At 35.0% G+C, this 25,838-nt stretch overlaps 1 protein-coding gene across 1 annotated transcript in view; it reads right to left on the bottom strand.

Moving 5' to 3' along the window:
• KLHL1 (kelch like family member 1) overlaps positions 1–25,838 on the bottom strand; it is a 367,352-nt gene that overhangs the window by 136,581 nt on the left and 204,933 nt on the right. The window contains exon 5 of the mRNA XM_043580333.1: positions 10,866–11,078. Coding sequence (XP_043436268.1) covers positions 10,866–11,078 — 213 coding nt within the window. The remainder of the gene's footprint in view (positions 1–10,865; positions 11,079–25,838) is intronic.

Raw genomic sequence — 25,838 nt, forward strand, 5'->3', positions numbered from 1 at the left:
TGCACTGTCTTCAAGGAGGTCTGAATCTCAGGTGGGGTGCTTCCGTGGGTGCTCTGTCTCAGCCCCAAGGCAGTAAGTACCTGCTCCTTATACAAGAATACCTTGTTTTATAGGACTTTGATTTACTGTGCTTTGGAGATATTGTGTTTATTACAAATTAAAGGTTTAAGACTTCACTGGAGGAAGTAACTAAAGATGTGGTGGAAATAGCAATAGAACTAGAACTAGAACTAGAAGTAGAGCCTGAAGATGTGACTGAATTTCTGAAAGGTCACAATAAAACTTGAATGGATGACTGGTTATTCTTATGGATGAACAAAGTGGTTTCTTGAGATGGAATCTACTCCTGGTGAAGATGCTGTGGAGACTGTTAAAATAAAGAATTTGGAATATTACATTAACTTTGTGGATAAAGCAGTGGCAGGGTTTCAGAGGATTGACTCCAGTTTTGAAAGAAATCTCTGTGAGTAAAATGCTATCAGGCATCATTGCTTGCTGCAGAGAAATCATTTGTGAAAGGGAAAGTCAATCAACACAGTAAACTTCATTGTTGTCTTGTTTCAAGAAATTGCCCGTCACCCCAGCCTTCAGCAACTACCACCCTGATCAGTCAGCAGCTATCAACATGGAGGCAAGACTCTCTACCATCAAAAAGAACATGACTCACTGAAAGCTCAAATGAAGGTTATCATTTTTTTAGTAGTAAAGTTTTTTTCTAAAATAAGTATGTACATTGTTTTTCTTAGACATAATTCTATTGCACACTTAATGGGCTATACTTTTATAAATGTAAACATAACTTTTATATACACTGGGAAACCAAAAAATTCATTGGACTCTACTGATACTCACTTTATTGTAGTGGTCTAGACCTAAAACAGCAATGTCTCTGAAGTATACCTCAGAAATCTGCTATTTCTATATTCTTTAGAGTTCCTTTAGCTTTTTAGTTTCTAAAGCCTCCTTACTCCAAATCCTTGGTATACTTAGTGATTTTTTAAATAAATTTTCCATGTTAAAATTTCACTTTGTTTTTGTTTCTCTTCATTGCATCCTGGCTGATAAACCCATCCACTTACAGACTATTTTTTTTGTTCAATTTTGCAGTTTTGAACATCCTATGTATTTACTATTTTAAATGCTAGTTTTCCCACATTTGGTTAGCTCTATTCCACAGAAATTAATCTTGTCAAAGTTACCAATGACTTTCATATCCTTAAAAATCAATTAACGTACATCATTCTATTTGATCTCTCAGCAGCATTTGGTACAGGTTATCACTCAGTCCTCTCTGATGGTTTATTTTATGAAATTTCTGCCAGCAAGCTCCCTTGGTTTATATACTATTTGACTAGTGTCTTGATTTCAGTTACCAGGTTCTTTCTATCTCTAATTTTGTAATGTTTCGATGCCCAGAACGTGATTCTGAGTTCTCTGTACTTATTTATCTATTCTGACTTCTTAGGTAATACTATCTCATATCATGGCTTTAAATTATATCTATATGCCAACAGTTTCCTAATTTATATCTCCTAGTGTACCTCCACAACACCTAAATGATGCATTCAACTGCCTATTCAACATTTCCACGTAAAGGCTTAATAGAAATCTTAAAGTCAGTATTCCATAATACCTTCCTCATTGGGGCTCAAGCCAAAAAACCTGGGATCATTTCCGATTCCTCTCTTATCTCTTATTCTCCCATATAAACAGCTGTACTTACAAATATAACTAGAATGAGAACACTTCTCACTATCTTCATTGTTACTACCTTATTACTCTTATGTGACTTCTCAAATATCTCACCTCTGCTATTGCTATCACCTCCTAACTGGTTTCCATTTTCTACTCTTGTTTCCCTGTAGTATACTCTCTACACAGCAACTAGATAGTCCATTCAACTGTGTACATGAGATAAAGTTCTTTTCTGCTTAAAACTCTGCAATGGCTTCCATCACACTCGAAGGAAGTACCAAAGTCCTTGCAATTGCTTACAAGTCATTCAATGATTTTGATCTTCACCTTCTCTAAATTCCTCCAACAACTCACGCCCTGGATGACTCTGTTTCAGCCACACAGGCTGCCTTGCTTTTCCTCAAAGAGTAACAAGCAAAAATATTTTATAAAAATAGCAGTGTGGACAGGGGATGCAGGAATATATGTATTTTATCTATATCCCATATAAATTACTGATCAAAATAAAATAATCTTATAATTGGATCAAGGTAATTTCCTCTACTACAGCTTTACCTATGATATTTGCCCCCAAATTAAGAGTATTCTTTAGTTTAAGGATCATATTTTAATCTTCAGATTTTATTTCTATAAACTTCAGTTACTAAAATATTAAAGTAGCTTCATGAGTTAACTGAGTTCCCTAAATCCTAAATTAAAATAGCTAGAAATATTTTAATGATTTAAATGGCTTTTGCTTCATTCCAAACATTCCACAATTTTTGTTAGTCCTCTTACAAATTATTATGTCCTTTAATTTTATCATTGTTATATAAAATAGGCATGAATAAAAAATGAAATTCTTCTTTAATGTTTAATTGAGGAAAATAATTGTTCTCACACTGTGTGGCCTCTTGGTAAATGTTATGTATATTATTTAATATGTACAAAAATGCTTATGAACTAACTGAAGTTCAAGGGTTTTTTTTTCCCCATGGAATGGACTTTGTTTTCTGATATATTATGCTAGCAATGAAAATGGGACATTTTTTTCTTATAGCCAACTTATTTTTAAATGTATCATTAAATCAGAGGAATTCTAATGAATTTATGTTCTATGGATATATCTAATAAAGCAAAGAGATGAGGGAGCATATCCTATTTAATTTTCTTTCCTATTGTCCATTCAATAAAGGATTTTCAGTAAAGTCTGAATCAATGTGCTCTTTGACTTCATCCTTAGTAGCCACTGTTAGCTCCATCATAACACACTATTGTAGATTTCTCTCTCATTTCAGATAAGTCATATATCAACATACGGTTAAATGAAACTACAATTCCTAAGACCTAGAAAATGTTTTCATTTGTTGACTTGATGAATACTTTTTGAGTACTCATTATGCCAGGAATTTTGTGAACAAGAGCTTCAAGTCTGGTTTTCTGAAAAATATATTTATAAGGAAAGAGATAAAAACAGATTAAAACTCAAGAAAATAGTAGGTGAAAGTGCTAAGAACAGGACACATTTGATATGGCATGTGATTAATTAGAAAGAGTCAGCCATGCTATGATGAATGTAAACATCTTCTAGGCAGTAGATGTTCAGAAAAGGGGTGTGGTGGGCAGTTCATCCCAGCAGGTAGGAGTATGTTATTAATGGCATTTTAAAGAATTGTCAAGGTCTAGTAATAACAAAAGTGAGCTGACTTTTGGCCATTTTATTATTGTCTTTAATAATCTACAAACTATGCCTCCCCTTTCATTGCTTGCACCTGAGAAGATATTCCTATCATCACCATCCTCTTCCACTGGCAAGCCACTGCTTCTAGCCCCCAGCATCAGCTGGCACAGATATGCTATAGAAGAAATAAACTTGACCTGTGCCAGAAACAGAAGGAATATCAGTGTACCTAGAGTATACTAAGTGCCGGGGAGAGATTGGGTCAGGGAGTTTGTAATCATGAAATAGACGATGTAGACTTTGCAGGGCAAGGATATTAGAATTTTGTCCTAAGAGTATAAATCTTAAATTTGAGATTAATGTATTCACACTTCAAGAGTTCTGTTGTTGGAAATTACTGCCATAGTTAAGCATAAAAGTTCGAGTAACAGGTAGGATACTATTCCAATTGTGCAGGAGAAGGACGGTGGTGGCTTATTTTAGGATGGGGCTGTAGCGAGGCCAAAAAAAAAAAAAAAAAAAAAAAAAGAACAGACTAAGGATATAGCTTAGAATACAGTCAAAAAGAACTTCCTAGGGGCGCCTGGGTGGCGCAGTCGGTTAAGCGTCTGACTTCAGCAAGGTCACGATCTCGCGGTCCGTGAGTTCGAGCCCCGCGTCGGGGCTCTGGGCTGATGGCTCAGAGCCTGGAGCCTGTTTCCGATTCTGTGTCTCCCTCTCTCTCTGCCCCTCCCCCGTTCATGCTCTGTCTCTCTCTGTCCCAAAAATAAATAAACGTTGAAAAAAAAAAATTAAAAAAAAAAAAAGGACTTCCTAAAGAACTGAATGTTAAATTCAATGCAAAGTTAAGAATTAAAAGTGATGCTAGAATTTAAGCCTAAGCAACTAGATGGTTGGTAGTGCTATTTACTGAGAGTACGGGAGCAGGGGGAAAGTCTTGGGATCTTCAATTCTTCCAGTATGTGAAGTTTTGGATGGCTCTTGGATATCTAATTAGAGATATCAAGTAGTTAACCAGGTATTTGAATCTATCTCTCAGGAAAAGTTTAGAGCTAAATATATAAATTTGGAACTTACAAATGACTCCTATAAAGTATTTAAAAGTACAGAAGTAAATATTATTCTTTATGCAGAGCACATGGTGTCCTGGGGCATTGCAACATCACAGAGTACAAAAAAATTAGGAATAACAATTGGGTAAGAGTGGCCAGATCAATTCTGTCAAACGTCGCTGGGAAGCCAAGTGTAAGATAGAAACAAATGAAATAGGCAGAATATTACAGCATGGAGGTTCGCGGTGATTTTAAATTGTTCAAAGGATTGATTACAGTGGATTGAAGAGAGAATGATGATTATTAATAATTAGATTTATTACAACTATAAATAATAATTACATATTTTGCTTGAAAAGGAAACAGAATTGAAACCGTAGGTAGGAATATGAGGAGTTTTGTTTAATATATGCGAAACAACAAATCTACATGAGTTAATACCAATGATCCGATACGGAACAAATTAATAATATAAAATATAAAAGGGGTCACTGAAGTAGTGAAATTTCAATGGCAATAAAGATGGGATACAAACCACAAGCATTGAGATCAGCCCTTGACAAAAGCACAGAGGCTTTCAGCACTGTAACAAAAAAATAGTCTTTCAGATTAGGTTCCAATTTCTCTACCCTTGTGACCAAAAAGAGTAATGTGTGTAAGTTTGAGTCTGTGCTTGTGCATATCTTTTGTTGTTGTTGTTTTTACATTATAACTCACTTACAAAAAGTGATGAAATAAAAAATTATTGTATTTTCTTAATATTATAACTTGAACCGTGAATGCCATCATGTGATAGATGATCATGAAACTAAATGGTATTTCCGGTAAGATTTTAGAGGCATATATTGTCTGAGCATTTCTGTTTTAAAAACACTGTTTTTTTAACAGTTTCTTTCAGAGAATAACATTATTCTACACTTTTAAAAACTATTACAGTCTAGTTTTGTGGAGAAGACTATTTCTTTGATGATGTCTGGTATAATCATTAATTAATCAGACAGCAAGCAGATCAGAGAGAGAGAGAGAAAAAAAAAAAAAACCCAAACAAAATAGAACAAAAACAAATTGAAGAGTAACAAAGACCGGAAATGCATTGTTAATGTGTTTGATTAATTCCTTTTGCCTTACTCCTTTGTAAGAGTTAAAAGTTTTTTTCTTTTCTTTTCCTTTGTAAAAGTAAGATATATAATACACTAAATACTGAACATTTATGCTGACAAACTTGGAGAATTGTTGGAATTATCAGGTGGTTTATCAATGCTTCCTTTGGAGAAGTAAAACCAAACAAAACATATAAATTACTCAGGAGTATAATCTACTCGGTATATCTTACATTGTGATTTATGAATGCTCTTGTTATATTGATTTGTTCTTTGTCACTCTGCTTGCTTTTCATTAGGATTTTTAGTGGTGGCTATAATTTTTATAGACAGCAGAATCTATATCACTGGTATCTGATCAACTGTCACATTTCCAATGGAGTAAAAAATGTTGATGACCTCTCCCTTCTCATATTGCTATTATTACATAAAGAATCTTTTGGAATAAATTAATTACAGCTTTGCATAGAAATATGTATTCTTATAAAATAGAAGTAGTATCTGTTTCCTTAAGATACACTTTTGGTTTCCTTGTTATTTTGTTATTTTTTATTATTAAAATAAGCCATTTTCTTCTAATCTTAGGCAATCATTTGTTATTCCATTTCATATGTTTTTTTTTCTTTCACATTTTGCTACCGAAAGTGTTTATGTACATAAACACACACACACACACACACACACACACACACACACACAGCTACATATTTCTTTTAAAAGTCAGTAGGTGTCTGGTTAGTAAGTTATAAGAAATCTTTATCCTTGTCATCTCAAAAGAGAAACAATACCAATTCCAAATAGGAAACATAGTTTATTTGTATATGTCTAACCTTCTAAATAATCTCTGACTGTGATAAAACTGAGTTTTTTGGAAGATATTTTGACTTGACTATATATAGAATTGCAATCCTTTCATTTTTGGAATAACATGATTTAAATTTCCAAACCAATCATTAGAAAGGAACACACCAAAAATTGGATAGTTTTTGTACTTTTAAAACAGGTATATAAGAAATAAATATTTATGTACGTATTACAAGTTTATACCTTATGAAATCAGTTAAAACGAGTGGAAACAATAGTTTCATAGTGTTAAAACATGTTATTGCATAGGAACATATTCTTTTGTTGCATCTTTATAAAAGAAAATATAGAAAAAAAAGTAAATCAATGCATACACGCACAACACACACATACACATTCACTCTCTAAAATGAAATTTCCATACTTTTTCCAATTCTGTTGAAATTTTTAAACCTCTGGGCAGTCCAGAAAAATATAGAAACTCTTATGGAAAATTCTACTTCTCCCTTTTTTAAAATATAATGTTAAAAGATAATAGAAGTCACTCACTATTAGACTATAACTCAATTATGTATTTCTTTCATTTTGCCTTTTCCTCAGTTCCTTTCTATAGCAAAGCCAACTGAATTTATTTCAGCAATAACTATTATATTTCAATACAAGATAAAATAGACATTTCACTTCTGAGTCTTTTTATGTCTCTTCTTTTATTCTCTTCTGAAGCTCATGGTGTCTACCACTGTGCTTAACTAAAATCCATACCAAAATTTGTCTACCAAAATTTATATCTTTATTATATATTTGTACACCAAATTAACATAATTTATACTTTATAATAACATACATTAATTTATAAATAAAAGAGACTATCAGAACAGATTTTCTCTTGTGAACTTAAGAAATAACTAAACACAGATACACATGATGGAAAAATATCTATGAGAATGCAGATTGTGATAAATAATTAAATTGAAATCCACCTAAGGCAGGTTGGTCAATTGGCTCACAAGCATAAGAGAAGACTATTAGTGTAGTAATAATCTAGATTTATTCTTTGACAGCAGTCAATCTTTTAACATGTTTTCTTTGTTGATGAAGTCTCTCTCAATGTCTTTATTTTTACTTTTTGTTTAAGCTCTAGAAATTTTTCCATGCACTTACTAAATAGAAACTAGAAAGTCAAGGCTGTAAAAATACTCCCAGTTATTTAGTTTAGCTTTATCCCAGAAGCATATATTTTTTTCTATATTTATTTCTTTTTGTTTTAGACATCTCTAAATCTTGGTTTTCTACTCTTGCCTTGGTCAGTACTTGTTGTGTTTTGCTTCACAATATTATATGTAGCTCCCAGCAGGTCTTCCGAGCATCGTTCTCTCACTTACCTGAAACCTGTCATTTACATCACAGGAATTATCGTACAAATTCTTCTCTCAGGTCTCCTTAAAAAATTAGCCCATGTACTCTTTCCCTTTGAAAATAAATTCTTACCTCACAAGAAAAATGGAGATTTTCCTTCTTTTAAATATTGCTAGTACTTTAAAATGTAATATTGCATTTTATATAACTATTAAAGATTAAATAAAGGGTTATGTATATAATAAGCACATATATTTAATCTTTAATAGATATGTAAATTATGTATATAATAAACATATATATATATACATATATATATATAATAAACATATATATTGAGAGAGAGGGAGGAGGGAAGAGAGGAGAGTGTTGGTGTATAAGCAATACATAATAGGTGTGAACATACATTTAATGGCTCCAGGATCAAGAAAAAATGTTTCCTGATCATCATAATGGCTTTTCTTAAAGACCCTAAGATGCTTAGTTTCTTTGAAAGATCATGTAAAAGGCTAGAAAATCCTAGATTTGATTAAACTCTTTTTTTTTAACCTCTGTCGGAGATTGAGTTAAATATGAAGCCAACAGAAAAATACTACACTCATTTCTCCTCAGTGGAATAATCAGATACATCCAGAGCACAATCTGACCTCTACAACTCCATAGGAAGACAGCTATCATTCCCATTCTCAATTTCTTCATTTGTCAAATGGTAATAATAATATTTACTACATGGGATAATGAAGAAATTAAATGAGATGAAGTGTATTATTTTTGGTAACTAAAGAAAGAAATAAAAGCATGTTATTTCCTATTCCCCTGCTCTTCTTCCTTCACCAGTCTTTTTGTAGGAATATTCAAAACTGCTGTATTCAGGCGATTTTTTATGGTCTTCCATTTTTGAAAGCAAACAAAGAAGCAACGTACACTCAGTAGAACTACATCACAGCTCAGGTTTGTAAGAAGTCTGGATTTCTCACTAGCTCTATGGCCTTTGACAAGGTCACTTGACCTCTTTCAACCTGTTTTCCCTCTGTACAATATAATTAATAACATCTACCTTGCAGTTGTGTATTGAAGGTTAGAAATATATGGAAAGTGCTTATCATGACATGTAATTCTGTTAGTTAAGAAGTGATAGCTCCTCCTGTATCCAGAAACATTTTATGAAAAGAAAATGTGTTTTACTCTTTCTTCTTGCACATCTATCTTGAAATTATATATAAAGTTAGTTTAGAATGGCCCTAGTTTGAGAAACGAGGAATAGAGAATAGGTATATGCTATATTTATACCTATTAGACACTGTAATAAGAGTATACTTAAAAGTCTTTTACTAGCGAGTTACATCAAAAATATATATCTTAATTACTAATGTTAATAAATAGTTTAATGTATTAAGATGAATCAGCTGCACCAATAATAATTAAAACTATAGTTTTAATGTGTAGCCTTAGGAACAAATAAGCTAATAGGATGTACATGTCTATTCTGATGGAATAGTATAGATAGATGTATAGGTAAAAGCATCTCCCATTTTTGATGACAGATGAGTATGATATTTTTGGCTAATAGTGACCATTGGCCATTTCTATCCTGAGAGAAGATCCCCAGGCTTCAAAGAATATCTTGCGTCAGAACCTAGGATGGAAGATGCAGACAAATCCAGTGCTTGGCTTCACAGTTTATTCTTTGTTTAGTTACCTAAATGCATTTGTCTCCCTTTTAAAATCCTGGTATTAGGATAATCTTGTATAATTTGCTTAGGCAGGATTTCCATAAATTCTTTTTCTCTGTTTTTATTACTTTATTCATTTCAGCAGCCAGATGAAAAACAATTATTACTGTATTAAGTTTGATTTGTTATCCCAATTTTGACACAGTGTTTTTTTTTTTAACTTTCCAATCTTAATATATGACCATAACTCTCACTTCACGTATTAGCATGTTATATTTGGCCTGTCATTCTTTCCCAGTGCCCTAATTCCCTGTATTACATTCTTAGCAATATATGTATTAGTGAAAGTGTTGAGGGTTGTATGGATCCAAAAGAAGGATCAGGTGAATGTTATAGCCCCCCCACAGCCACCAGAAAAGAAATGTATACACAACACAATTTTATCTAACATTGCGGAGGTAAGAGCTACCTTCAAGCTTATTTTGGATAGCCTGAGAAGACAGAAACCCCATGTTAACATTGCTGCACATAGATAATTTTGCAACATTACAAATTAGTTTAAAGCACAAGACTCCAAATCAGAGAAAATTACTCTTCTTCTTACGAACTGAATAAACTTGTTCTTATCAATTCACCTGTGTCTTACATAACTCATCAATCAAAGGAGGTGGTTGGTTCACTTGGTGTATGGATTCTCCTTAGCTCCAATTATTAAAGATTTCACAATCCCAACTGCCAAAGGCTGTTGTTTCATAAGTATGTACCCCGTCAGTATATGTCTTATCCATCTATAGAGGTTTGATATCTCATGCATTGAGCCTTAAAATATACTTCAAGGATGTATTTTCATCAGAAAATGATCATATTATTACACCTTAGGCTAGATAAATAAATTATATAGAAGATAGGCAGATGGATAGATTGTCAAAATAGGGAACCAGAGAATTAATTGCAAAGTTTTAAACATCTTCTAGATACTATTTATCTAATTTGATCCTCTCAAAATTTTTGTGTGATAGCACAATTTTATTCTATATATAAAGGAATTGAATATCAGAGACATTAAGTGACATTCTCATAGTTATATGAACATGAGTCAATATGTGGCAGAGACGGAATTCAGACCTATTATCATCATTTTCCATCACCAAATTTTCCTGAAAAGAGTATTTGATTAAAAGTAAAAACAAAATTGTGAGGAATAATAATGAACGGGGTGTGATGCTCCTTTTTCTTTAATAATTGAACAGTTGTAAGAAAATGGTAATGGAGGGGCATAAAACTTAGTTTGGGAAATGGTTGGACTTTCTGCCTTCAAGTGTGTGTGTGTGTGTGTGTGTGTGCACGCGTGTGCACGCATTTACTATATACATATTAATTGAACATGACTATGTTACCAAATGCTTTATGGGTATTATTTTCTATTTTTAAGTTGTTATTATCCTTTTATTTATATTTTGATGTTACTTTTAACGTAGGATTTTTCAACACATAGTAGCCATTAATCAGCATCACATGCAATTACCTGTGGCGGAAGCAGTGGCAGTCTTATAAAGGCAAGAAGCATACTCAAGTCGTTGCATCTCCTCTGCATGTCATACTTGACCCACATCATTAATGCATGGAAGATGGTTTCTTCATCAGGGACATTTACATCATCGCTGGCCAGGAGTTTATGGAGCTCCTCAGCTGGAAGCAGTAAAAACTCTTGATTTCTCATAACTTCCATTATGTTTTCCTGCAGGGAGAAAACATCTTGGCATAAATTTGGCTTCACTTTGATTTAGCTAGCAAAGCATCTCAGAAAGAAATGAGAAAAGTCGTCAATAACCTTTGTTCTCATTATAACATAATCCTTGAGACTTAATCCTTCAGAAACTAGAAGCTGTTAAAATGAAAGCATTGTAATTGTAATTGAAGTGTAAATGTATCAGAGACAGCACAGATCTTGTAATAACTGGAGGATTATAATGTTGAGCTTTGTTATGCAGGCAGAATGTACTAAGTGATTAAATGTTCAAGTTTCAAGTGGACCTGCTATGTAAGATTTGGTGAATACGAAGAGAATAGCATTTCAGATTTTTTAAAGCTTGACTACCTATTCATGAATCAGAAAGTGAGAATGAAACTACATAGAGTAAATGACACTATAAGATGCATCATTGTTTATTTAGAAGCAAAAAAAAAAACCCAAAACAAACAAAAAAAACTCCCCAAAAACAAAAAAACAAATATAGCACAAATAGGCCAGAGAAGTCACAAAAGCACATATGTTCCACCCTTTTATTATCTCTCATGCCTCCCTCCTCTCATCACAATTTCTCTGGCTTAATTTAGATCCCCATTTATTTTCTTCCAGATTGCTGCCATAACCTTCTAATTACTCTGCCTGACTCTATTCTTAGCTTCTTTACTGCAGCCCCTATAATAATGATAGAATCTGTCTAAAACATAAAATGTATGTCGTTACTCTGAAGTTTTGCTTGGTTTTGTTTGGTCTACTTTTGTTTTTTGGTTCAAATCTCTTGGCTAACCACACTATTTTTTTCTGGTCTGACCTCCTTCTGTTCTAAGCCTACACGGCTTCACCTTATTTGTGTTCCAGTCACAAAAATTACTTACTCTTCTTTCAATTTCCATCCTGATTGACATGTCCTCCCTCTCTCCCTCTATCGCTTTAAAATGACTTTTCACCCATGTTGTTTTCCTAATTTCTGTCATTTTCAAGACTCAATTCCAAATCTACTTGCTATATATGGGCTTCTCGAGCCCTCTGTCTGCTTGCATTTGATCTGGCTGCCCCATCCATCATGCCTCTGCAGTGCGTGGTATTTATATCTGAGACAGCAGTTACCAAACTGTGGCCTAATTTTCAGTGTACTTAGGGGGTCTCATCACAAACTGGAAGCTCCTTGAGACAAACACCTTGACAATTAACCTTGTATATCTAGATCCTGGAACATAGCAGGTGAATAGTATATATTTATTGAATTGCTGTGTTGATGATCTTTGTAGAGAAGAATAAAATCTTGGAATTAGTACAGAACAGTGCAGTTTTTTCAAACACATTTTTAAAACGACTTGTCAAAAACTTTGTATTTTAGCGGACAGGCTTCAGGGGCTGATGTATGGTTAGGGAAGACATATCTGACTGGTTGCTTCTTCTGTTCCACCTTCCTCCGTGTCTCAACTCCAACAAAGATATAAGTAAGGATTCTCAAATCACAGTTTTGGTAGAAATCTCAATACATGCCTATTATAGAAAAAAATATAAAAGAGATGGGACTAGATCTCTTCCCCAAAAGGCATTATGATTATCCTAAAGCTGAGTAGGAGATTCAGCAAGTGCCCATTACCGTGATGTCAGAGCAAATCCAAACACATTTTCTAAGTCAGACCTAACCTATATTAAGAATATATCCTTGGAACTGAATCCAAGGCTTGAAATGCCTTCAGCTGTCACAAAAGCATGTCAACTTTTACTTTCATTCAGGTCATTTTTCACATTTATATACATTTAATTGACATCACAGAATAGCTGATTTCCTGCAAATTTTTGTCCCCGGTGTTTCCTCTGTGCCTAATGTAGTACTATGTAAATTATTGATGTCCAATAACTATTTACTGAAGTAACCAATAGAGTGTTCTGAGAAATAGTGCCACCAAGTTCTCTAAAGAACTTGATAAAAAGTGAGATCAAGATGTCTTTGAAATCTTTGAAAGATGTTTTTGTCCATCTATTTTTCGAGTTACTGAAAAATCTATGCCTCTATTAAACTACACACAGAATTGTATAGCTAAACCAGCAGTATACAGTAAAGGGTGCCATAAAAAAGCAGTTCTATGAAACTCTTAGTAGTGTCTATCAAAGACATTGTTTAAGGCATATTTTGTTATATTTTACAGTGCCTCTTTATGATGACCCTTGGGAGAAATTTCCTACAGGTTTTAGTAGCAGGAATAATTGCACTTCTCCTGAGTAAATTGGTTTGCTTTTACTATGGATGTTGTAAATTATGAAATTGATCAGATTTCTCTTTTTATTTCACCTTTAGAAAACTTAGAGTTAAATTGTAATCTATCTCATAGGAAGGCTATAGCCTTTTATAGTTTGATTTCTTTTTCAGATGCTCCAATAGGTGTCATTTAACATCACTACAGCAGAATTTTTTTCTTTTATTCCTGAATCTGATTTAGAGTATATTTTTATAATTTTATGTCTTTGCAAGGCATACTACATTTTTGGGAACAAGCCAGGTTTGAAAAAACTGCAATAAATAAACTGGACATTAAGAGCTAGTAGCAGATATTATTGGATCTGTCACACTGTATAGTATGTTGTTTATTATTTTTCCTTTACATATTTTAGAGTTCTGAAGTTCTCTTTGCTCTTTTTTTGTTTTCTCCATCAAGTCCCCTTTTCATGATACACTGCCTAATAGTTTCCTGGTATTTTGTTTTTTGTTTTTTGTTTTTGTTTTTGTTTTTGCTTATTCTAGCTTCTGGTAATTGTTTTGATTTCATTATGTTCTATTCACTGAAGAAGAAAAGAATATAAATTCACACTAGTTTCCATACATTGCTTGTGCACCTTATCTAACTCCTTGTCAGAGAAGATCAAGTAATGAAAGGCATAAAAATTCTTTGCCTATTTACCTTTTGTGCAATAACTTTACTTTAAACTTATTCAATAATTCATTCTATATGGATTTACTGAACACATAACATACGGTCCCAGATAACTGTAGTAAGGAGAACAAAATGGATGTGCATCAAAAAGCATACCACACATGAGACACCTATAAAACATGCAGTGCTTAGAAAATGACTTGTCAAGCAGGTTTCTCAAATGGGCCTAGAATATAGCTAGGAGTGTAAACTAGAAAATGGGAAATGGAAAGATATAGTATTACAACTAGAGGAAAGCATATAAACAAAGACATAATAGCAGGTAATATGGTATAAATTGCCATATTTGGAATGTCAGTTTCATTGATAATGAGAGAGAAATAATATTGAAAGTTTACTTTAGACCATATAATGGAATACACTTATTTTAAAGATTTGACAGTCTCTCCATTAAATAGTAATATATACACACAACTTTTACACATAGATTGAAACATTTATTATAAAGAAGATTTTAGCACCAAACTTAAGTTGCCACTACATAAGACACAAATAATCTTAATTAATTAGAGCAAGACTTAATTTTAGTATCTACTTTTTCTACTTCATAATATTTAAATAATTTGGCTAACTATAAAAATTATAATTTTTTATTTTGAACAGAATTTCCTCACCATTTTTATTTAATTATTTCATGAATGTGATACAAATATTTTCTAATATTAATTTTCTTCTCTCCCTTAATTATATTATTGTCTTCCCTTAGCTTATTATTGGTTATATATCAATAATTAGTAATTGATTTGAAGTTCCAGTAGAAATTAATTTTTTGACATAATTCTGAAAGTCAGTTAACAATTAATGGTAATATTAGGTCAAAATAATATAAGTAAATCTATTCAATTATCATATGTTAGTTATTGATGTAGTTAAAATTATGAGTATTAAATTGTAGTAAAATATTTTATTAATGTTCAAATAACTTTAACATAAACTTTAACATTGTTTACTTCATCAGCAGCTACTCCCAATGTAGTAGTACACTATATACATGGTACACTATTATGGTTAACTGATAGAAACCACTGTTATGCATGTCTACCGAGTTAAAACTTATGTTTTACCATCTTGCACTTTGTGATCAGAGGTCAGTTAGAATAACTTTCTTTTCTTTTATGAGTATTATTTGTTTTAATTTTTAAAAATTTTTAGAAAGAGAGAGAGCGCGCGCACTAGCCAGAGAGAGGGGCAGAAGGAGAGAGAGAATCTCAAGTAGGCTCCAAGCCCAGTGTTCAGCGGGCTGACGGGAGCTAGATCACACAACCCTGGGATCATGACCTGAGCCAAAATCAAGAGTTGGATGCTAAACTGACTGAGCCACCCAGGCACCCCACTTAGAAGAACCTCCTAATTGCTTTTTTAAGCATTATATTGGAAAGGTTAATCCTTTGCCAGACCACCACAGAATCTCCGGCTTGGTTCCAAATCACCAGAGGCTATAGAATTCATTGTCCATCTAAAATGTTATTGGTTAAAAAGATGAATTATTAGGAGACTCAAACTATCAAATAAATGAAAAACTGAAAGGTGAGCCTGAGAATTGGCTACATCCTCTGGCTGAGGCTTATTACATAGATATGAAATTGCAAATGTTTGGTCTAAATTCTGAATTGAAGCAGAAGTTACATGATGCACCACCAGATTGAGTAGGGTCTCCTCAAACTTCATATCCACTTGAAAGCTCATGTGAGGTTTGGAAATAGGGTCATTGCAGATGTAAGTAGCTAAAGTTAAAATAAGACCATACTGGATTAGCGTGGTCCCTAAACCAATTACTGGTATCCTAAAAGACAGAAACAGACATACAGTGAGAACACCACGTAAAGACAGAGGTGATCCAGAGGGAAGAAGGCCATGTGAGGGTGGAGATAAAAGTCATGCTGTCACTAGCCAAGGAATCCCAAGGATTGCTAGGAACCACCAGAATTTGGAAAAGTCAAGGGTGAATTCTTCTCTTGAATTTTCAAGGAGAGTATGGATCTGCTGACATCTTTATTTCAGACTTTTAGCCTCGAGAGCTATAAGAGAATAAATTTCTGTTGTTTTAAGCTACTCAGCTTTCAATACTTTGTTAAGGCAGCCGCAGGAAAATAATAAATATCATAAGAGAAAGTAAAAAAAAAATAGTTACATTAAAAACCCTTACATAAACCTAAGAAACTATTCCCAATCTTTTAAATTATAATTTATAGGCTCTTTATTTTATACATTGATGCCTTTAAGAAATATCAGGTTTCCAATAACCTAAAAGATTGTCAGGGTCAGGAAAAAGTGTTCTACTATTAGGATCCAGATCTCTCTCTCTTGTTCTCTCTCCCTCTCCCTCTCCCTCTCCCTCTCCCTCTCCTTCTCCCTCTTTCCCTTTCTACTGCCTCTAGAATTTAAACCTTCTAGAAGTGCAGGGCGGGGAGACATATCTCTTCCAATTATCAAGGGCTTCTTACATCAGCTACCTTGAAGTTACTACACTGATATACTGGTGTCAAGACTAACCCTTTCAAGTTAAAACCTTGGCTTTTGATTACATTCCTTGCCTGAATTTTTAATTTTTAATCCCAGTGTCAAAGTTGCTCTCTGAACTCTTTGAATACTACGTTAGAGTTCAAAGGGGATAGAGACTCATTAAGAGATAAATAACACCTTGTTATTTTACAGGTGAGAATGTTGAGGCTGGAGGGGCTCATACACAGTCATTTCGTTAGTCACAATAGGTCTGGGATTAGGTACTCAGTCTCTTGTCCTATTATATTATCTGGGCTATCTATCCTTTGACTAAGTTCTCCTTCTGCTTCTTCTTTGTTCATCTAGTTTAGATTTCCTGTCTTACTTTGAACTATGCAACACATGTGCACCTTGATTCTTAAATGCTCACCTGAACTTTGTTTCCACCTCTTTTTGATATATCTGAGTTCCATGATGTGGCATGGTGATTATGGAGAGTCACATATTACTACTGACTTGGAGAGATGGTCAGGATTTAGATCCCAACCCTTGCTATCACTGGTTGTGTGATTAAAAAGTTGGATTCATTGCGCGCAAATGGGATAAAAATGGTATCCACTGTATAGCATTGTTGTGAGGATTAAGATTAAATTATGTTTACTTCTCCTAGAGAAGTAGCTGATACTTAGTAAGTGTTATATACGCATCAGCCATTACCATTCCATATCTGTGCCTACCCTTCACTTTAGCCTCCTATTGTTAGCTGTATTGTCTACATTCACATTTCTGTACCTTCCCTATTTTCTTTACTGATTATGTAGTCAACAAAATTTTATCGAGTGTTTTTTTTTTTCTCTGCCTAGTATATTGGCAATCCTAAAGAATACTAAGACTAGGGGCGCCTGGGTGGCGCAGTCAGTTAAGCGTCCGACTTCAGCCAGGTCACGATCTCGCGGTCTGTGAGTTTGAGCCCCGCGTCAGGCTCTGGGCTGATGGCTCAGAGCCTGGAGCCTGTTTCTGATTCTGTGTCTCCCTCTCTCTCTGCCCCTCCCCCGTTCATGCTCTGTCTCTCTCTGTCTGAAAAATAAATAAACGTTGAAAAAAAAATTAAAAAAAAAAAAGAATACTAAGACTAAAAAATAAAAGCTCTCGGGGCGCCTGGGTGGCGCAGTCGGTTAAGCGTCCGACTTCAGCCAGGTCACGATCTCGCGGTCCGTGAGTTCGAGCCCCGCGTCAGGCTCTGGGCTGATGGCTCAGAGCCTGGAGCCTGTTTTCGATTCTGTGTCTCCCTCTCTCTCTGCCCCTCCCCCGTTCATGCTCTGTCTCTCTCTGTCCCAAAAATAAATAAAAAACGTTGAAAAAAATTAAAAAAAAAAAAAAGCTCTGGCTCCTAAAGAACGTACTTTTTAATGAGAAGGAAAATATGATATTATAAGATATTTTATGACGAGAGAGAAAAAATGGAGAATTTAATGGAGTCAAAATTATAAGAATACAAGAGAAGTAAATGAGGTCAAGGAGGAGTGTGAGTTAGGAAATATACACACCTTTCCTCTCTGGAATAGCAATTCCCAAGACAAGGAAATGTTTCTCATGGAATCACAGATTCACAGAGCACCAAAGACATGTTGCTGTCATGTGATCTAATTCTCATATCATTATCTAGCATGGAGACTTATTTTTTTTAAAAATAATGTTTATTTATTTTATTTTATTTTTAATTTTTTTTTCAACGTTTATTTATTTTTGGGACAGAGAGAGACAGAGCATGAACGGGGAAGGGGCAGAGAGAGAGAGGGAGACACAGAATCGGAAACAGGCTCCAGGCTCCGAGCCATCAGCCCAGAGCCTGACGCGGGGCTCGAACTCACGGACCGCGAGATCGTGACCTGGCTGAAGTCGGACGCTTAACCGACTGCGCCACCCAGGCGCCCCGAAAAATAATGTTTATTTTTGAGAAAGACAGAATATAAGCAGAAGAGGGGCAGAGAGAGAGGGAGACACAGAATCTGAAGTAGGCTCTAGGCTCCAAGCTGTCAGCACAAAGCCTGACATAGGGCTCAACACCATGAGTGAGATCATGACCTGAGCTGAAGTTGGACACTTAACCCATTGAGCCACCCAGGTGCCCCCAGCATCAGGAATTCCTATGACCTCAGATAATCTCAAATTGGAAACAATCTTTGAAGCTACTTAGTTTAATGTATAGTCTATGTACTTTTCTGTGTCTGTCCACCGAGTGAGGATTTTCAATGACTGGAAACACATTACTCTATAAGAAAGCCCATATCATTGCTGAATAGCTCTGGCAGAAAATTGCCCTCATTTAAACATTTTTTTTTTGTTAATGTTAATTTGTTTTTGAGAGACAGAGAGACAGAGAAGGAGAGAGGGAAAGAGAGCATAAGTTGGGGAGGGGAAGAGAGAGAGAAAGACACAGAATCCAAAGCAGGCTCCAGGCTCTGAGCAGTCAGCACAGACCCCTACATGGGGCTCAAACCCATGAACCACGAGATCATGACCTAAGCTGAAGTCGGATGCTTAACCCACTGAGTCACCCAGGCGCCCCGGAAAATTGCCCTCATTTTGAAGTAAAAACTGCCTTCTTATAATATTCTTACATTAATTCCAAGGCAAATCTATTTTTTAGTCTATTGATCAGCATTTCAAATAGTGAGGGTTATATTTTTCTCTCTTATGACTTTTAAAGGCTACAGAACTATCATTGTTTAATCTTTCTAAGGGATCCTAATCTTCAAAACCAAGAAGCTATGCTAGAGCAGAAGATACCATCTTTGCTGAATTTACCTTGAAATACCTGCATTCTTTTCTTTATTCCTTCAGAAATGAGAACAAATAAAACAAATAAAACGAAAATAAAAAATATTCTTACAGGGGGTGCCTGGGTGGCTCAGTTGGTTGAGCGTCTGACTTTGGTTCAGGTCATGATCTCATGACTCGTGGGTTCGGACCCTGCATCTGGCTCTGTGCTGAGCCTGGAGCCTGCTTTGGATTCTGTGTCTCCCTCTCTCTCTGCTCCTCCCCCACTCACACTCTGTCTCTCTCTCAAAATAAATAAACATTAAAAAATTTAAAAATATATTCTTACAGACTCTGTGTTGTTCATTTACATATAACTTTTTAAACTTTCCCAAAGACATTTTCCAAATAAAGGCAACATAAATATTAAACAATCATTGCATAAAAATCTAATTTCAATCATATATATGTATATGTATAGGTAGATATATAATTTTTGTTATTCAAATAAAACAAGGAAAAGAAATATTCAAAGAGTTGTCAATGTATATAATCGACAGTGTTTTTCTTACCAATTTTGTCAGTGCTTTGGAAATGACTATGGGTGATGGGCATTGAGGAAGGCATTTGTTGGGATGAGCACTGGGTGTTGTATGGAAACCAATTTGACAATAAATTCTATTTAAAAAATTATATATCAAACCCTTCCTTAATAATAGCATTACGCATTAATGGCCACACCTGTATATGGATCCTCTTCTGAGTTTTCTTTAGCTACAGATAAACTATCAAGATCCAAATCTGCAAAACTACAGAGAATGGTTGCATTTTCATTATTAATTATTTTCCCTTTATTAAGTGTGGTTACTTAACTGGTTTTAACTAACCCCCCAAATATTAGAGTATCAATGTTAAATAGAAGCCTTTATAATAATTCTAAAATTGTATCCATTATCAGAAATGATTTCTGATGGTCATCTTTCAAGATTATTGTATCAGACAAAAGATAGTGTCATTATTTTAAATTCCTTAAAAAATATATGAGTCTATGACTAGAAGTCTTTTCTGAAAAAAATATTGCTAAAGAGTTAAGATAACTTGGAAATTATAGTGGAAAAAGCGATAATTATTCAACAGGAAGGATTGGAGAACATCCTTTTCTAATACTCTCTAGTCAAGATTTCTCAAGAAAAGTCACTTAATTATTCTAAGATACCATCTTCTCACCTCGAAAATGGGCTCTGTAAAAACATCTAGCCTATAAACCTTTTCTAATTTGCTTTCTAGCACATTGATCTTAGAAGGAAATAATTCCTAAACTTTACAATGTTATACAAATGAAATGCAAGTATCTTCATGGGATTCTTTAACCCTTGTAATAATTTGGTTTGCTTTTGATACTGGAGATAATTATTCAAACTTAAATATGTGATATATTATCTACTAATATGTAGGAAAAGGGAGAAGGGAGCATATACAAATCACTTATAAACATCACTACCAGGAATAGTCCAGGCAGCTAAACAGTTCTACTTCCTTTTTTTTTGGGGGGGGGGTTTAATGGAAAAGTAATTGTTCCAAAACATATTAATTACTTTGCAAATTGTGAAACACTGTAATTATGTATGCATAAATTATTAGAGTAGTAGTATTGATTTTTGTAACTTAATATTAGGTACATATACTCCTTGGTAGAGCCCAAACCTATCTTTCCCCCCTCCCTTCGTAAATTGCTTTCCATTAGTATTTGCCAAGTTTCTTTTGGGTGTCTTATAGAAATCACTGAGAAAGGTAGCAGATGCAAAAAAAAGAGGAACATGAAAATCTCTGCACAATCTTTATAAGAGGCACATATTTGTGCCAGCCCACGGGAGAAATGGTAATATTGCCAATTAAATCTGGAGGTAACAGCATACCTATGAATTCAAAGCTGTTTCTTTTCACTGTAGCAAAATGTCCAGAACACCTGATCACATCAACTTTTTCTTAAAGGAGTTACAATGCCTCATAAAAAACATTAAAATAATGATCCTCTACAACTTTTCTAGAAAAACAGAATTTTAACATAAGATACTATTTCTGTCTTCCTTGCAAGGACATCTTGCAGAAAATTGGCTGTACGAATCTTCTTTGGTGCATAAAAATGTGTATTTTATCAGGTAGTGCTCATTCTGTGCTTACAGAAAATTGAAAGAAAGTTTATCCCTTATCTTAACAGAAAACAATTTTTTTCAGGACCAAAAAAGGATTGTTTTGTCAACCTGTATTTATATAGTCTTTTGTTCTTATGCGTGTAAACATAAATGATGCATCAGGAAGGACTGTTATATGCATAATCTAAAATAGCCTGACAGTTGGGGTAAAAAGTATGTTTAGAACAAAACGGAAGAGTGAGTATGGAAGTTGCTTACATAACCACATTGATTAGTTTGCAGTTAAGAACAGCATTAACATTCTGGAACAAAGAATACATTACAATTTTGCAATCTTAAGGTTTAAATGGTCTCTACAGAAGCATGTAAAATTTTAATTATAATTGTGCATGCATTTATTGCCTAATAAAAGGATTTAGACTATTTCCCTTCTGGGGTGGACTAATTTATTAGCTGCTTTAAACCAATGTTAAAAATTACAGAATAGTATATTCTCTTATACTTAACATCTATAAAAATTTTTTAAACAACAGACATAATCGTAATCATTGTCAAAAAATCAAGTAAAAATCAAAAGCAAGCTATAAAAATTCTTCCCAAGAAAACTGTAAAATGGAAATTAACGAGAGAATACTTTATGTAAAACAATTGGAAGAAAGAGGATAATCCCTTTAGTAGTTATGTAAATGTATAATAAATTTTCCTCCAGTTTGCCAAATAATAATTTAGTGCATGCCATTAATTTATCTCTCAGCAAATAAAATAGCCATTAGCTACATTACAACATATATGTTTACATACAATGCATTACATATGAAAGTTGGTGCCAAACTAAGTCCATGGAATATTATTATATTTTATAAATAAAATGTAGTAAAAAGAGACAAGTATTTTACTCTGAAAAGTTAGATGTTCATACTTCTCATAGGCTATATACATTGGCATCCCAAAGTTTCTATATGAAGTAACTATTCATTATTTCTAAAACAAAAGCTAAATATACACTTTTACATTTGATAAGGCTATTAAATAATCTTTTTTCTGTCTATTTAAAGTAAAAAGAATGATAAACTTGTATATTTGTTTCCTCTTGCTCCTGTAACAAATAACCACAAATGTTGCGGCTTAAAGAAACACCCATTTATGACTTTATGATCTCACAATTCTGTAGTCCAGGCAAGGTGTGGCTCTGCTGGTGTGCTATTTCAGATTTCACAAAGCCAAAATTAAAATGTTGGCAAGGCTCCTTCACTTTCGGTCTTTGAGAGTGAATCTGTTTGAAGCGCATTCATAGAATTCAGTTCTATGTGATTGTGGGACAGAGATCCCCATTGCCTTCTTGGCTGTTGCCTGAAGGTCATTCTCAGCTTCCTGCATTACTGAGCATGTCCCTTCCTCCATCTTTAAATACAGCAAAAGCAGGCTGAATCCCTACATTTCAAATCTCTCCTGCCTCTCCTTCTGCCTCATGTCTCTTCTTCCTTATTCTGCCACATCTCTGTGACTGACTCTTCTGGCTTCCTCTTCTACATTTAGTCACTCATGCCATTATGCTTGAATAATCCTAGATAACCACTCTATATTGAACTCAATTAATTACCTCAATTCCATCTGCAAAGTATCTTCACAGCAATACCTAGATTAGTATTTGATTAAATAACCAGGGAATTTTTACAAAGAGAGGAATCCAACAAAGGGGCTCTAAAAAAGTAGGAAAGCAGCTCCTGGCTATTGCTCATGGTCCTTTGGTGATGGACCCCTCACACACTGAGGTGTATCGGATGGAGCTCTAGGTTAGCCTTCGGCGAGTGCCAGGCAAAGACATACTTCTGGCAATTCAGTGGATATTCAGGCTTATGGCTTTAGTGAAAAAGTGTGGACAGCCCTTTCAAATGGCTTCATCTAGTAGCCTCATGAAAACTTTGAGACTGAGTCTGCTGTCAAAATGAAGGAGGTGATCTTATTAAACTTAGTGAGGCTAAGTATTCCCAGTGAGCTGTCAGAGACCAGGCCCATGCATGATCCAGGAGTTCTCTATACTTGAGTTCCCATTGGGCCAGTGGAGACAGTGGCTTTTCTGCAGCTATGCCTAAGAGGTAGGTGGGCACTCCTGAGACCAACTCATGAAGACGCAAGACTCTAGCCAGGCCAGGTGTCACCCTGCCCTGTATGTACTATTTCCACTTCACTAGAGGAGACTCATGAGCTTCCTGTATCAGACAAATTGAGTCCTCTGTTAAGATCTATGACATGATTGGGATTTCTGGTAGTAAAACTACTTCACAACTATGAGTCATTTGCTCACTATTTGCTGAGCTTCTCTGATGGCTCTTTCCAATTAAGTTCTACTGAAATGGAATGAGGTGTGGTTACCATCCAACCTGAGAGATCTGTCCCTTGAAGACTGTGAGAAAAGACCTGTGGCACAATGACCAGAGCCTCATGGGGTACAGATGGCTATCCAGGCCACCACAGCAAATGTGCCATGTTAGTTTCACTGAATCATGGGCTATGGCTAATGGTCTGGTTGTATGGTAAGGTCAGTGACAAGCCTCAGACTGGCATATAGAACAGGCCTTCTCACCTCTCTGTGGGGACCAGAGATTTAGATACAATTGTATCTTTTTGTTAACCATGTAGATGCTCACCAGAAAGTTTCTTACATAGAAAAAAGAGAACATAACCAATGGGCAGGCCATATTTGTCATCTAAACATAGAGAATGAATTATTTTTTTCCCCAGAACAAACAGATGTGCTGGGATCCATGGAGGATATCACATGGAAATTCAGACAACATCCCAAACTGAGCCTATGGAGTGCCTCTTCTGTCAGAAGCTGCCAGAACAGCATGGAAGAGCTAATTCACCTACCAGACTCTGGCCAAGAGTAATAATTCTACTCAGGGACAGATTCTTTGAGCCAATGGGCCAGGAAGATCTTTTCAGGAAGAATGTTGGGTCTGTCACCCCATATGGAGGAGGTTCTACTGGATCTTGAATGTAGTGTGAAACTTTCTCCAGGTTTGGTCTGGTCATGCCTGCCTGTGCATTCCACTGACTTAGGCCACACTATGTGGGCCCTATAAGATAATATTTATTTCTCATTTGGGTTTCCTAAATACATTGCATCTAATACCAGCCCTGAAATTTGCAGCCCAACTTATACCCCAGTAGGCTTAATCACAGGGCATATGATATACTCAAGATGTTGTGTATCATTCACAAGCCACAGGGGAGGTTAAGTGTTTTAATGGAAAATAGCAGTAAGGTATAAAGGGCTGATGGGAAGGAACAAAAAAACCCCAGCCTGGACCATGAATTTCAGGTGAGTAGTCTGGAGCAATGCAGTAACTATATAAAATAGTACTTCCCATTTGCCCTGCATGTTTGACCAGGCTGTCTGTCCCCTTATTTCAATTGTACACCCCATTTTTACAGCTATTGACACCTTGGACTTTGCGGGGGACTCTGCAAAAGTCTTCCATCCTCTTTAGCGTCTTTACAAAAATTCAAATAGATGGGCAATCAGGATGGCTATTAAAATGCGAGAGATAGAGACAGTAATCTCCTTTTCCATTTTCCCTTCAGGTGTAGAGCTTAAAGTTTTACCTATAGAAACCTTGAAAAGAATGGCTATCAACTTGAGATCTCTAGTTCAAACATTGTTCCTTAAGGTGGCCCTGCTACTGTGTTCTTGGTAACCCCAAGGGATGGATATCAGCATATAAAATAGATTTGTCTTTTCTTCCTAAGAAGATCTTAGCCAGAAGACTTGGGTTGACTACCTTTAGGCTTGGATCAAATGTGGTATTCCTGATCATGGATAGGATAGACTGTTCATTTTACTGTTGTTGTGGAGGATTCCCTCCAGTTCTGAACTGATAGTATATGAGTATCTTCATCCTGAGTGCTACATATAAGAGTGGAAGGGGGGAGGGTCTCAATTCTCTTCTCTTTCTCCTATGGGTACCCCATGTGACTTCCATCTCGCTGAATTTACAGAGACACCTGTTCCAGGCAGTGGCCACTGCTCTGAATTTGAGTGGCTATTGAGTATATGACAACATCTTGATCCTACAGATAAACATTTGATTGTTGTTCCATTACATACCACAAGTGGATATTTGTCTATGGATCTTTCTGGTATCTCAAGTGCCACAACCTTATTTATCTTGACTCAAAGCATTGCTGCAAACTGAACTCTGGCATAGCAGTAGTGAAATGTGTCTCTAAAATTCCACAAATTCCTGTAACAGGTGGGAGTAACCAGAACATCTGAAACAAAGCACACATCCACCATCAAGGCTGTTTTTGTTTTGTTTTTGTTTTTTCCCTTAACATAGCAGATTTTCCTCCCGATACTCATCCTTACCCTATTGTGTTTTTGCTAACATCTCATGTATATGGATCAATGAAACTAATAAAGTAAAAGAGTCAATTACAAAGTCCATAGG

Source organism: Prionailurus bengalensis, chromosome A1 (assembly GCF_016509475.1).
Source record: "Prionailurus bengalensis isolate Pbe53 chromosome A1, Fcat_Pben_1.1_paternal_pri, whole genome shotgun sequence".
Lineage (NCBI taxonomy): Eukaryota > Metazoa > Chordata > Mammalia > Carnivora > Felidae > Prionailurus > Prionailurus bengalensis.